This window comes from Muscardinus avellanarius, assembly GCF_963383645.1.
Source record: "Muscardinus avellanarius genome assembly, chromosome: 17".
Taxonomy (NCBI): Eukaryota; Metazoa; Chordata; class Mammalia; order Rodentia; family Gliridae; genus Muscardinus; species Muscardinus avellanarius.
Window position 1 is genome coordinate 61,804,025 of NC_137803.1, and position 15,318 is coordinate 61,819,342.

The 15,318-nt window shown below is 46.5% G+C and overlaps 1 protein-coding gene across 5 annotated transcripts in view; it reads left to right on the forward strand.

Moving 5' to 3' along the window:
• PTPRM (protein tyrosine phosphatase receptor type M) overlaps nucleotides 1-15,318 on the forward strand; it is a gene marked incomplete at both ends in the record, with an annotated part of 778,612 nt that overhangs the window by 707,221 nt on the left and 56,073 nt on the right. For all 5 annotated transcript variants that reach the window (XM_080714509.1, XM_080714510.1, XM_080714511.1 and 2 more), the window contains one exon: nucleotides 13,421-13,518. In XM_080714509.1, the coding sequence (XP_080570635.1) occupies nucleotides 13,421-13,518 (98 nt within the window). The remainder of the gene's footprint in view (nucleotides 1-13,420; nucleotides 13,519-15,318) is intronic.

A 15,318-nucleotide genomic window follows, 5' to 3' on the forward strand; every position in this document is an offset into this window, starting at 1 on the left:
ACATAGCCTTTTGGTGTGCACAGGGTTTCATAAGGCCTAATGATACAGCTGGACACCAACAGCACATGGAACTAGTCCTGTAGAAAACCCAGGAATGTCTGCACAGCCCTATTTTTTTTTTCTTTATTTTGAAACAGGGTCTCACTGAGTTGCAGAGGGCCTCACTAAGTATTTGAGGCTGTCCAAGAACAGTGATCCTCCTGTCTCAGCCTCCCAAATTCCTTGATTACAAGCGTGCACCGCCACGGTCGCGTGAGATACTTTCTATTTTAGCCTGAGAGGAGACTCTGGGGAAGGGTTGAGGAAAATATGACGTTTTCAGTGGCTTCTGTGGTCTAGAGGAAGGTGATTCATGGACACAGCTCAAAGGATGTGCCTACTTTTAGGTCAAAGAAGAGAAAAATATTGGTAAGTTCTGAAACAGGGCACCGCAGACACCTGCTAACCAGAGTGAGCCGGTGCAGGCTGGGATTCAGGCTGTAGGGTAGCCTACTGCAGCGTGAGAAGGGATTTGTCAACCGCGTGGCGACCCTGGGAGATAGTAACCGAAAACACTACTTAACATCATTATACAAGTCGCCTCTTTTGATACGACTGCTAAAAAGGTGTGTTGTATTATAGCTCCAGTGATAACTTTTTTTAAACTATCACTAATTAAAATTCCAATGGACTGGTGAACATTCCTAACCCTGTAATTCCAAACATACAGAGTGCTTCCCCTGACAGCTATCGTTAGAAGGTGCTGCCTAAACATGCTGCCGGTTCTACATTTGAATTAGGTGAAATGAAACATTCCCAAGGTTTTCCCATCATAAAACAATTCTTGGTATTTGCTTCTCATTCATTAGGTGGTTTTCCTTGTTTTGTTAAAATGGCAGTATTCTTGGGGTATTCTTTACAGTTAAGGAATACGAGCGGATCGCGTCTCATGTACGCAGCCATCTCAGTTTTGCATTTCTTTCTCTGCAACTGAAACCAAAAGATTATTCACAAAAACCCCACAGTTTTAACATGAGTAGCCTCAGGGGAGAGCAAACGCATCCATCAGGTGAGTGATGATAAGGATTATTAATGCAGAAGCCAACTGTTTCCCCCGTCACCATGAGAGCTTCGGTCCGTAAAGCACGGCGGCAGATCTTACCTTTTACATTTCCCTTCCGCAAAAAGGAAAAGGTGCTAAATGTGAAGTTATGGATGTGAGTATTATGGCGGTATCACCCTGAAAAATCACATAAAGTTTTACAATAAAAACTTAGCAACCACTGAAGAGATGCTTAATCCTCCGACTGTTGAATAACTGACTTTATAATACTTATTATAGATGATCGCCAGCAGCAACAGTAGCAATAATGGATCAAAAATTTAGGGCCACTTTTATGTATGTAGCAAGAGCTTTAAAATTAATGCATAAATCTCAGGCTCATCTTTTTCTGCCTTCACGTCACTACCTCCGCTGTCTCTGGTTCTGATGGAGTGCAGCCCAGGTCGGTGCGGGGCTTCTCTGTGGCTGTACCACCCCAGCCCCCACCCCGCTTCCTTCTGTCTTCCCACTGCCCTCTGTGACCTCGCCAAACACTCCCTCCCTCAGCTCCCAGGCCTCAGCGGCCACCGCATAGGAGGGAGGTGTGCGACCAGGGCCTGCTCTTGACTTGCTCAGCTCCTTCTGGGCCGGGCTGGCCTGGCTGGGGCCCCCCCTGCATCACTTAGTCCTTTGCGGCCCTGCAAAGTCACTAGGCTCATAGGCCCATTTCTTACCTTACGATGGAGTGCGGCTCCTGTCTCAGATCACTTGAGAAGGTGCAGGCCGGGTGTGCCCAGTGCAGGGCAATCGAGCTGTGGGGTAATCGTCTGTGTGTACGTCTCCCTGGTCCTACAGCCCTTAATATTTTTTGATCTAGGTATTGAACCTAGGGGCATTCTATGTCTAAGCTATACCCCAACCCTATTTTTTTTGTTTTGAAATGGGCTGTCACTAAGTTGCTGAGGCTGCCTTCTGACCTGTGACCTTCCTATCTTTGTCTCTCAAGCAGTGGGTTTACGCGTGTGCCACTACCCTGTGACTTCTTTACTTTCAGAAAAACCCTCAAGGCAGCAGGAGCCACACTCGATTTCAAAATCGTCCCCCAAGTCAGGTGTCCTTGTGCATGCCTGTAATACCAGTATTTGAGGGGCTAAGACAAGACGATTGCAAGTGCACAATCAGTCTCATCAACTTAGGGAGACCTTGTTTCAAAATAAAAAAATAAAAAAGGTCAGAAGTGTAGTTCAGAGGTAGAATACCCCTGGGCTTAATCATCAGTACAAAAAAAAAAAAAGTAAAAACAAACAAACAAACAAACAAAAATCAGAAAAAATACAACTACAAAACACAACTGTCCTCAAAGGCCAGCCCTAACATTCCCCATCAGATTCAGATGCAAGCCCATCCAGCACCCTGCCACTCCCCAGTCAGCCTGCCCTGTGCCAGGAATCCACCTGAACCTCGTCTTTACTCTAAGGAGCCATAGGGCCCACCCTGGCTGAGTCTTGTTATACTGCTGAGACTGGCTCCAAACCTGTGATCCTCCTGTCTCAGCCTCCCAACTACTAGGATTGTAGATGTGTGTCGCCATGCCTGGCTCCATCATGGAATGCCTTTAAAGTTTCCCTCTCTGTCCTCAGTATGATGCAGCCTCTTTATATTTACTGTGCTTTACTATTCATGCTCAGTGCTGAATGTGAACTGTTTACATCTCGGTATCTTGGGAGCTGTTTGTTCATTAGAAGAATCCCTCCTCCTCTGGACACTTACATCTGTCTGTGATACCTGGGGGAGCCCAGCAGGAACCCTGGTCATCTAGCCTTTTGATAGCTGAGCTCTGTCTTCCATTCCTCTTGGCCACGGTGCCCAGTCCCCCTCAGGTCTTCCCTTCTTCCTTGGCTGCTGACGCCTGGTCCCACCTGTTGAAACCGCCTCTTCAGAGCCTTAGGGTCTGCTAAGATGCCCGGCCACTCTCTTCCTCTGACTTGTCTGGATCCCGAATCTGTAATTGCAGCTGATCTTTTCTAGGTTGTGCTTTTTCATAGCTGCCTTCTTCTGCTGCTCTGAAAGTCTGAATCCCCATATTTTATGGAGAGTTTATATTTTCTCCCAAGAAGTCCCCCCGTATATGTCCTCTTCCCCACTCAGCTGACAGCGAGTTGCTCCAGTTGGACACTCCACCCAGAGGATCTGCCACCCCTCCCTCCATCTTCAGTCCTCCCCATAAAGGTCACACTTGTCCTCCAAGGTGCAGCGTGGCGCCAGACTTCACTACCACCTTGCAGGTATCATGCCCTTCGCTCTTTACTTGGCACAGATCTACTTACCCATCACTTACCGGTGCTGGTCTCTGGATGTTCCTTGTGTATCCTCGAAGACATCATCTACCCCGTGAACACTTTAAATGCATAGCCAACACTTTTATCATGTGTTTGTACACAGAGGCAGATGATGTTAAGTGTTTCCCAAGATTAAATGAGGATTGATAAATTAGAATATGTATTAGATGTGTCCTAACTACACACATGAGACCTTGATCCTAGGTGTATTGGTCGGCTTTCCATCACTCTGACAAAAACGACTTGCGGCAGGAAAGGTTTATATGGTCTCATAGCTTGAGAGATTCGGCCCGTAGTTGGCTGGTGTCAGGTAAGGGCATCAGTGACAGAGTGTGGAGAGGACAGCTGCAGAGGCCACGGCAGCCAGGAAGCAGAGAGAGACAGAGACAGAGAGAGATGAGATGAAGAAATGGAGCAGGGACAGTTCTCATTCGAGCCCCCATGCCCCACAACCTACCTCCTCAGCCTGCCTGTAGTTAGCACCCAGTAAGCCCACTCAACTCTGAACCCATCACTATGAATCCACTGGCCAGGACAGAACCCTCACGATCCAGTTACTCCATTTCTGAACATGTCTTCATTGCCAGCCCATGAGCTTTTCGGGGAAACCATCTGTATTCAAACCAAACGTGGGGTTTAATCCCAGAAAATGGGGTGTGCCCACAAAATATTCCACTTCCATTTAAAAAACGTGAACATTCAAGTCCCTGTTGCTTTGGGCTTTCTGAAATCAGAGGCTCCCAAGTGGAGCCAAAATATCAACCTTCCCTTCACAGAAATAGTCAGATGAGGGGCAGTGGAATGTTCTGTCTTCCTGGGATCCATATTGTAGCCCGTGCCTTTGTTTCGTACCTGTAGGTTTTCTTTTTCTTTTTTTTTTTTCTTTTTTTTTCTTTTTTTTTTTTTTGGTGGTACTGGGGTTCCTGGAAGCCCTTCTACCTCCAGGATACACTCCCACAGGCTACACTCCCAGATCTATTTTTTTTTTTTTTTTTTTTTACTTTTTATGTGGAAACAGGGCCTCTTAAGCCAGCAAGGCTGGCTCCGAATCAGCGCGATCTTCCTGTCTCCCCCCAAGCGCGGGGATTACAAGCGTGCGCTACTACGCCCAGCAATACCTGTAGGTTTTCATACCCGGGCAGCCCTAGTCACATTTGAGATAAGATTTTGTCAAATGCAAGAAAGGCCGTTGCACAGGGAGGCTCCTGCCCAGGGAGATGCGCTTTGGCAGAGTCTACCTAGATGTTAAGCCCTGAGGAGTCCATACTTCAAAAGCCAGCCACGTACCTGGGGGGAGATCCATGTGTCTCCACGGCCACGCGTATCTCCATTTCAGAACCTTCAGTGTCTTCAGGCTACTTGTATCTCAGTTTGAGGTTTCGGTGCCTTAGGCCTTTGGCTTTCCTCAGGTACACCTGATAGGAGGGTCCTGTGTCCCCACCTTGTCTCTAGCTTAGAGGATGGAATGTCTGGAGTGTCATGACTTGATCTACCCTGTCCACCTTCGCATCTCTTACCTGCCTAGCCTTATCCCTGGAGCGGAATCCCAGTGCTGCTCTTGCACAGGTTGAGATGGCCGCCATTCATCCCCACTGGGGCCAGGGAGGGGCATAGGAATGCACCCCAAGGGAGGCACGAGGCCATGGTCATGGCCAACGGGGAGACATGCTTTGAAGTCACACTGGTGAGCAGCAGGTGACGCCAAGCACTGTGCCGGCATGGGGCCTTGACCTAGGTGATGGGAAGGTGGCCTGAGGAATGGGCCTTCAGCCTGCGAAGCCTAGACAAGGGCGATGTGTGTGGATTTTGCTGCTTTTTGGTATTGTTGTTTTTTAAAGTTTTTATCAGTGCATTGTAGTACATGTTAATGGAGTACAAGATGGTGGAGGCATACACGCACACATCACCCAATTAGCCCTTACCCAATTCCGGCCCCATTCCTCCTCTTCCCTCCCTCTCACATTTGGCTTAGCGATTGACTTTGATATGTTTAAGTACGTCCTGTGCTTTAGAGAGTTTCCCTCCTCTCCGTCCCATCCCCTCAGGTCACCTTATTTACTCCTCTATCGTGGAGATGAGGAGACCTAAGGATCGCAGTTCGCGGACAACATCAGCTACTTAGTGAGGCTCTTCACAACTCAGTGAGACCCTGTTTCAAAAATAAAAAGACTAAAACATAGGGCTAGGGGTGTAGCTTAGAGGTACAATGCCCCTGGGTTCCATCCCCATTACCACCATAAGAGGGAAAAAAATAGCTGGGCATGGTGGCACACTTTCATTGCCCGAGCATTTGGGAAGCTGAGACAGGAGGATGACAGTTTGCATTCGCGGACAGCCTCAACTACTACTTGGTGAGGCCCTCTGCAACTCAGTGAGACCCTGTTTCAAAATAAAGAATAAAAAATAGGGCTGGGGGTGTAGAATACCCCTGATTTCTATCCCCAGTGCCAAGAAAGAAAGAAAAAGAAAGAAAGAAAGAAAGAAAGAAAGAAAGAAAGAAAGAAAGAAAGAAAGCCAGCCAGCCACTTGGGATCCATCCCCAGTGCTGAAAAATAAATAAATAAAATAAATAAAACAAACAAACAAACAAATAAATAAATAAATAAAGCAAGCCAGCCCCTGGGATCCATCCCCAGTGCCAATAAAACAAACAAACAAATCTGTGGGTGTAGCCCAGAGGTAGAATGCCCCTGGGTTCAATTCCCAGTCGTAAAATAAAAGATTAAAATGAATAAAGAGGTTGTTTTGGCTCAGGTGGCATGCCTTCCAGCTGTCTTCCTCCCATAGGGTAGGGATCGGGCAGACTGCAGGACGCACACCCCATCATCCTGTTGAACACCTGATTGAAAGCCCAGTGCCCATGCTCATAACTGTGTGACCTTCCACAACTTACTTGATTTCTCCATGCCTCAGGCTCCCTTCAGTAAAAAAAGTAACGGTTGTACACATTCCACAGGATGGCGATTTTTAAATTTTGTAAGATAATACATTCTGAGTGCTTCAAAAGCACCAGAGAAGTAGAAATTTCTCAAAAAATGTTATTCTATTATGGATAGTGGGTAGAAATTTGTATTTGTGTTTTGCTTAAAAAAAAAAAAAAACGCCTTCAGTGTGCCACTGTGACCTTTTAAAGGACGCTGGCATCTCAGCAGCTTTAGTTAACACAGAAAACATGCTGTACAGAAATTCAAGTTGAAAAGAAGGGGTAAAAGTCATCAATCAAGGTTTGAAATGTTAATTTTTAATGTCTCTTCCCATGAACTTGAGAACTCGTCCTACACAGTACAGCGTGTCCTCGAGTGTCTCCACGACTTCTCTTTATTGTTTTCTCTTTCCTCTTGTATTCTATTCCTTCTGCCCTTTTTATTTGTTCCTTTGAGGCTTGGTAGAGGTGACTGGCCCCTCTGCATATCTCCTTCTCAGCAGAGGTCTGCGTGTGCCGTCTATTGTGAAGGAAATGGAATGTATTACTGACCTTATGTTATTGGAATGTGTAGACCTTGCCTCTCAAATGCTCGAGTCCCACAGGGACACCTGGCAGGAATAAGCTTCTGCCCATTGTGCAAACATCTGTAAACGCACGGACACCGCTGTTCCAGTCTCCCACCCAGCCAGAGACCGTAGAAATCAAATGCTACACTAGAAACCAAATGCTACACTGCCTGCCCATGCCTTGAGAGAGGGAGGTTGTCAGCGTCTTCACCTGCCGCCTTGTTTTTCATGTCTTGGGCATTTCTTGCTGGTTTTCTCTGGGAGGAAGCCCCCAGTGGCTTCGGGAGGTGGAGGACAAGGATGGAGGGTCAGGGCACTCCCACGGTGTTACTGTCCTCTACAGCTCAGTCCTCCCCAGGCCTGGGAAACGTGGCACCCAGCACACACCTGTAGACTCATGGTGTTGGCTCAGGATGGTCCCCATCACTCAGCCTCCCTCAAGAACTGCTAAAATCACATGGAGTGGCTCTCGGGGTAGTCCAGTCGTCTACTCTGCCCCTTCCTGGGCTGTTAGTATACCTTCTGGAATTTTTTGTTTGTTTTTTAATTAAGATTTTTATTTTATTTTTTAATTGGTGTGCTATCGTCTCACATCATTTGTGGATCATGTTGACAGTGGCATCTATTCACAAAGTGTGTGGTGCCCTCCCTCCGCATTTCCCCATTTCCCTCCCTCCCTTACAGGTTAACAATGTTAATGAACCCCAGCCTTCTTCCTCTCTTCCCTTCCTCCCTGGCTTCCCTGAGGTTTCCCCTCCATTATCTGGAGTCCCTCTGGTGTCCCTACTACCCTCTAGCTTGAGCTGGTTTTGATAGCTGTCTCTGAATAATAACTAATTCAAATTTCAGGAGATAATTTGAAATAGGTTAAAATGAAAAGAAAAATGAGATTGACGAATTTTCTATTAAAAATCTTATACTAGGCCTACTACTTAGTGAGGCCTTTTGCAACTGAGACCCTGTTTCAAAATAAAGAATAAAAATAGGGCAAGGGGTGTAACTCAGAGGTAGAATGCCCCTGGGTTCCATCCCCAGTACCGCAAAAAAAAAAGAAGAAGAAGGAGAAGGAGAAGGAGAAGGAGAAGGAGAAGAAGAAGAAGAAGAAGAAGAAGAAGAAGAAGAAGAAGAAGAAGAAGAAGACCTTATACTTGAGTTCCTTCCTGTTCCATTTTATCCCCCTTGCAAACGGACCAAAGCGTGAATGAAAACAGTATCTGAATGAGCTTTCAGGAAAACATCCCGAATTGTCAGCTGCAAATCACCAGTCCCCACCCCTGAGCAATTTTACTGTCCACCTGCCATGCGAGCAGGCCAGAGAGGGGCCGCACGTCAGATGCTAACAGACTGGTGCCACACAGCGAAGCAGGGCAGAGACAGGGAAGAGCGAGGCAAAACTGCATTGTGAGCCGGGGCACGCCCTCTGCTTAGACTTTTTGTTGTTGTTGTTCTGGGACCAACTAAAAACAATCTTTGTGAGCCTGGCGTGGTGGCGCATGCATGTAACCCAGCATTTGGGAGGCTGAGACAGGAGGATCGCAGTTCATGGACAGCCTCAGCTACTTAGGCCCTTTGCATCTCAGTGAGACTCTGTTTCAAAATGGTGAAAAATAGGGCTGGAGGTGTAGCTCAGAGGTAGAATGCCCCTGGGTTCCATCTCCAGTATAAATAAATAAATAAATAAATAAATAAATAAATAAATAAATAAATAAATACTCTGTGTTCAGGTTTTTGAGGGTTAGGACTGGGGATTGTACCCAAAGGCTTTCTGCCTTTGAGCTACACCCCCAGCCCTTTTTATTTTGAAACAGAGTCTTGTTAAATTGGGGGGAGGCCTTACCAAGTTGTTGAGGCTGGCCTCAAACCTGCCCTTCCTCTTATCTTAGCCTCCCAAGTACTGGGATTACAGATGTATGCCACCATGCCCAGCTTTGATTTGGGACTTTTTTTAAGTTTTAACACCAAATTCTTTTATTTCTTTTTGAGACTTTTACCTAATTTTAGACTTGAAAAGAACCTCACCTAATTTATTTTTCTACTTAATCTTTTCAAGTTCAGAGCAGTGGGTAAGAAAATCATGAATGCCAACGTATATGTTATCAGCCCAGTGGCCGTGACCATTGATGCTTATAAATACCCTTTATTTTAAAGATAATGCAAACTTGGCTATTCAAGTATTAAGAAAATCTCCCTAGCGTAACTGTTCTCCAACCCCAGTGCTGAACTGGTACAGCCATATTCTTGGTGACATCTTCTGAGTGAAGTTCTTTCTGAATCAGAGAGAAATGGAATTCCTTAATTCACACAACTTGTACACAGGTATGGACTAGTCAATAGAAGCAAAGTGAACAAGCTTTGGCGTTTCACAGTGACAGTTCCATAGTAGACCGGTGACAGTGAGGTTGGAGGGTAGCCTTTGAGCAGTAGCCCTTGACTCTGGAGGCCAGAAAAGATTTGAAAACACCCAGACCCATCCCCTACCCCAGGTCAATTAAATCAGAGGCTCCCAGATTAGGACAGAATAATAATAATAATAATAATAATAATAATAATAATAATATATTATTATTATATATTATATATAGTATATAATATATAATACATATAATATGCAATATATAATGTATAATGTATTATATATTATATATAATTGTATATAATTTATTATTATTATTATTTGTGTGTGCGTGTGCGTGTGTGTGTGTGTGTGTGTGTGTGTGTGTGTGTTTACTGGGGATTGAACCCAGGGTCATTCTACTTCTGAGTTACACCCCCAACCCTACTTTATTTTTATTTTGAAGCAGGTCCTCACGACATTACTGATGGCCTCACTAAGTTGGTGAGGCTGACCTTGAACCTGTGGTCCTCCTGCCTCAGCCTCCCAAGTACTGGGATTACAGATCTGTGCCTCCATGCCTGGTAGGACAACAGAATTATTAAAAACCCTGCAGTCATTTCTACCTGTAGCCAGAGGTGAGAGCCGATGCTTACCCCAGAGAGCAAAGCCTGGGAAGCCTGTGTCGAACGCCTGCTACCCAGGGTCACTGACCGAGCTGAGTGTGGCGGTCGAGGCTTGGGCACCTAGAAGGGTGGTCTGCTGAGCGCCAGGGAGACGGAAGCAGCTCAGGGTCCATGCCCTAAGACAGAGCTCTGAAGAGGGAGCCATGGTCGCACACATTCTGCAGGACTCCCCACACAAGATGCGCCCCTTTTGTGTGCGGTACTGGGGATGGAACCCAGGGGCATTCTACCTCCGACCTATACCCCCAAATCTATTTTTTATTCTTTATTTTGAAACAGAGTCTCACTGAGTTGTGGAGGGCCTCACTAAGTACTAGCTGAGGCTGTCCTCGAACCGTGATCCTCCTGTCTCAGCCTCCCCAATGCTGGGATTACAAGTGTGCGCCACCACGCCTGGCTTCCCCTTTCTGTGAACTGGAAAGGAGTGAGGTGCTGTCTATTCGGGCTTCTGTAGATAATCAGAGAAGGAAAATCATACCAACATTACAGAGTATTTTGTAATACTTCGTAGATGATTGGTATCATGTTTTAATAGTAACATGGTTTATCTTTAGCTCATACAGAATCGATCATTCATTCATTTGTTTATTTATTCATTTATTCATGGAGCTGCTGCTTGGTCCAGGCAATCCTTAGAGATACTAGCAATAAGCCAAGAGAAACTGTGTCCTGCCAGGGTGATCTTAAACTAAGTACTTACAGGTGTCGCCCAAGGGAGGCGCACTTTTTAAGCACAGAACGGGGCTCCTCACATAGACTATCTCTGGAAGCCTCCCACTAATCCCAGAGGAGAGCTGGCTTTTCTCCGGCAAATGCTTGCGGTCATTGATACCAGAACCTCTGACTTGTCCTGTATAGCCACTGTCCTCAGAACTATTTCTGGAAGTGTCAGAGCAGACGGCACAAGCCTGCATCCCTAGGGAAGGCCACCCTCTATCTCAGGGGTCACATTGGATGACCATGTGTTTGCGCAAAGCTGGACTCGGTGCGGGTTCCTTCTCGTGAATAAGTAACAAGCCATTAAGCACACAGTGAACAGAGCTCTGTGCAAGCTAAAAATGCGCTGATTGATGGGCCCCGATGTTTACTTGTCCCCGTGTAGCCTTAGATTAAAATCGCTGAAACCTTCAGGCGGGACCCAAGGAGAGCGGCAGGCACACGGCAAGGGGACAAGCGACATGGCCGGTGGCTCCGTGGGAGAGGGCCTGCACCGCCCCACCCCAGAGGCTTAGACAGAGCGCTTTCATCAGCTCTTGGTCTCTGTGACAGAAGTACCTGACAAGAGCAACTTAGAGGAAGAGAGGTGCATCTTGACCCAAGGTTCAGAGGTGCAGTCCAGGGCCAGCGGGCTCCAAGACAGAAACATCATGGCAGCAGGGCTCAGCAAAGGAAAGCCGCTCACCTCCTGGCAGCCGGGAGACAGGGAGAAAGAGAACGAGAGGAGCTAGGGAGAAAAACAGACCCCTCCAGGGCACACGCCCGGGCAGCCTACATCCTCTAGCTGGATCCCACCTCCCAGGAGTCCATCCAGCTGTCAACAGATCAATACACGCAGGAGGCCAGAAGCCTCGGGTCCGTCATTCCCTGAAAGCCCCACCTCTGGGCACTGCTGCACTGGGACTGTGCTTTCAACACCTGAGCTCTGGGTGGACGGTCCAGATCCAAACCAGAACACACAGAGATGTGCAAAACCGAGTCAGCTCTGTGGGAGGGTGGGCACGTGCTCAGCAGCAAGGGAGGAGCGAGAGGAGGGCTTGCTCCAGGGACAGGGGGCGGCTGGACAGGGAGGACGGGGAGGACCACACAAGAGCCAATTGCCAAGTGGTCTAGAGGAATGGGGAGGGTGACTGAAAGGGCTCCTGGGGTGTGCCACTGTGGTTCTGTGCCCAGAACTCTACACAGGCATTAATACATATCTTTAAATGTACCTCGTTTTCCTTCTATGACTTTGCTGTTTATGAAATACCTGTGCACATATTTATTCTAAGATTGCACAAAATTATTGCTGAAAATAATATTGGAACGTGTTACAGAAATAAGTGTGTAACATAAAGAAGACCATGAGGTTCACAGCGGCTGAGCCACGTGCCCCCAGTCACACAGCCAGGTAAAAGGAGAAGCAGATCTTGAATTCCACTATTGAGCTCCAAATCCAGTAACATGTAATGTCAAGATACTACAGGATGGGTGTGGTGGCGCACGCTTGTAATCCCAGCATCTGGAGGCTGAGACGGGAGGATTGCGGTTCGCTGCCACCCTCAGCTACTTAGTGAGGGCCTTTGCAACTTAGTGAGACCCTGTTTCAAAATAAAGCATGAAAAATGCATGTGTTCGGAGGTAGAATGCCCCTTGGTTCCATCCCCAGAACACACACACAAGTATACACACACACACACACACACACACACACACACACACACACTAGGGTACAAGGAGACGCTAGTTCTGAATGTGCCGCATACTTGTATGGTTCTCCACACGCCATGGGACTCCCAAGGCCTTTGGTGTTGCATTTTTCCCATTTTCTTGCATTCCAACTTGTCTTCTAATGACTTATCCTGATACATTAGTACCTTCAAGAATGCATGGGTATAGCCGGGCGTGGTGGCGCACGCTTGTAATCCCCGCGCTTGGGAAGCGGAGACAGGAGGATCGCACAGGTTCGAAGCCAGCCGCGCTGGCGTAAGAAACCCTGTTTCAAAAATATATATATAAAATAGGTCTGGGAGTGTAGCCTGGAGGTAGAAGGGCATCCAGGAACCCCAGTACCACCAAAAAAAAAAAAAAAAGAATGCATGGATATAAAGTAGAATTGAGGTATTTTTCAAAAACCTGGATTAAAGGAAATCTCGAACTTCAACTTTCTACACCAGACGGTACCAGTGGCCCTGGAGTTTTGTAATGCATACCCCTACTGCATCCTGTTCCCCACCAGGCCACAGGGAAGGGATTTCGTATGTTCATGTCCCAAGAGCTAAGGAAGCTGAAACCCGGCCGGGCTCTGCCAGGAGCCTTTATGTTCAGTGAGAAGGCTAGCTGCTTAAAACTGTTCGCTTCTCTCTCACTTTAGAAAGTCGGGCGGGAAAGAATGGATTAATTTGACAGATAACAGAGAATAAGAAAAATATTAGAAACAAGAAAAGGCCGTTTTTCCTATATACCACTTCCTGGGATATCTGCCAGTTGTTAGCAGAAAGAGTAATGTTACCCTTTTTTTTTTTTATTTCACTCTTGAGTATTATGGAGATAAATAGCTAAATGATGAGGAAATCGCCTTCTTCCATGGTCGCAGGTTAAGAGGAGGTAAATGAGCTCCAGTGCAGATATGGTTTGCCGACAGGAGAGAAGTGAGCCACGGATGAAGGATTCCGTGTGTCTGCAGGTGCCGGGATGCAAGGTGCCTTTCCGCAGATATGCCGGAGAGCTGTGTCCATCTCTGAAAGCCAGGGGTCCGCCTGTGGCTGCTAACCGATGTATTGGCAAGCCCCGGCAATTCTGCTGTTGAAAACTTAACAATTAAAAACCTAGTCTCTGTTGTGTTTCTCTGCAGGGCCCATGCAGGAGACCATCTACGACTTCTGGAGGATGGTGTGGCATGAAAACACAGCCAGCATAATAATGGTGACCAACCTGGTGGAAGTGGGAAGGGTAAGCCGTCCAACCGCCGCACGTGGCCCTTTGGCTCCATGCTTAGCGGGTAATAGAAAGCCAGGCACGAGCCAAGCTCTTGAAGTATTATGTATACTCCAGAAAAAACATTAACTCCTCCACTTCCTTCTATCCTCGCCGCACTTGCTTATAAATTATCAGTAAACAGAGCCCGAATTGCTTTCATTTGTTGCGATAGCAACAGACAAGAAAAGCACTCAAGATTTAACAGCCGTTGTTATCTGGCTGTATTGAGCACACAAAAATCCCTGTATGCATGAATGCTGCTTGCTGGTGTCAAAACTCCCTGGGTGCCGCCTTTGATGTGACTGCATTCCCGAACTCAGGGAACTGGCTTCAGTCCTCACATTAGAACTCCAGCCTCTTCTCGTGCTTAGATTGGACTCTCCCCTGTGCCTCGGTGTCCTGACTATAAAATGGACATTGTGATGTGCCCCAAAAATCTTGTATGACTTTTTCTGGAGTAACTGTTTATGAGCAGTATTTTTGTTTAGCTGGGAAACTTTTAAGTGGTTGTAATCTCAGGAGTGGTATGATACAGGATTATTTACAGAGTGAAATTTTGAAATGTTAAAAAGGAGAGGGTGCAGTTGCCTTATTCATAGTAGGTTTAATTCCATGGGTACTCTCAGGAGGGGAACCTGCCGCCTCTTCAGAGGAGCTGGCATGGCAAGATTTGCCCTAGAGTTGAAATACTGGTGAAGAAATCATAAAGCAGTTGTCTCCTAAGAGTCTCAGAAGGTATCAGAAAGCACAAACCAGAGAGGAGAGAGACACTGGCAAGAGGGATATTTTGGAAATTCTAGCACAAATGGCAGACTGGAGCTGAGCATTCTTCTACACACATCTCAACATTCTCAGCAAAGCTAGAAACATGTGTTTTAATATGCTTGTCAGTATTACATATATATGGAAATAGATATCTTAAAAATGTGAAGCTTAGTACTCAAGAAAGTAACCAAAGTGCCAGAGATCGAGGTCAGGTGAGGACTAGCCATCAGAGAGGGGACGTCACAGTCACCCTCAGGGGCCAACAGGAGGCTGAGTGTCCATCCCCATAAAAGGCTCCACCTTGGATCCTGGGTGAGGAGAAGAGAGACCTGTGCCACGCTAAACTAAAACCGAAGCACACAAGGGCCAACAGTGAGACAAGTAGCAAATTGGGAGAGGGGGAAGGAAAGGTGGGGGGGAGAGAGAGTGCCAGACACCCAGGAATGGCACGTGGATCCGTCTTCATTTAAGGTCCTGGTGAAAGAGCACTTCTACTAACTCATAAGTCAAAATAAAGCACCTGATATAAATCAGAAAGTGGAGCTGTAGAACAGAAAGTACTGCGTATACTCGCCCTCCTTATCTGTGGGTCCCACATCTGCGGATTCAACCCACTGTAGATTGCACATATTCAGCAAAAGCTTGCGTCAGTATTGAACATGTACAGACTTTTTCTTATGACTATTTCCTAAACAATTTAATACAATAACTGTTTGCTTGTTGCTTACCTGGTACTAGGTATTATAAGTTATCTGAAGATGACTTCAAGTCAATGGGAGAATGTGCCTATGGTATATAAAAATATTATGGCATTTTTACATAAGGGGCCTGTGCATCTGTGGACTTGGGTGTCCACAGAAGGTCCCAAAGCAAGTTCTCCATGCATACCAAGGGAGGAATGTATCAAACTTAGAAGATGCAAATAAAGTGGTTTCTAAAAGTTCTTAAGTGTTATTCGAAAGGAATAAATTCCAAGCATATAATTCAAGGGGATAGAAGGACCGGGTC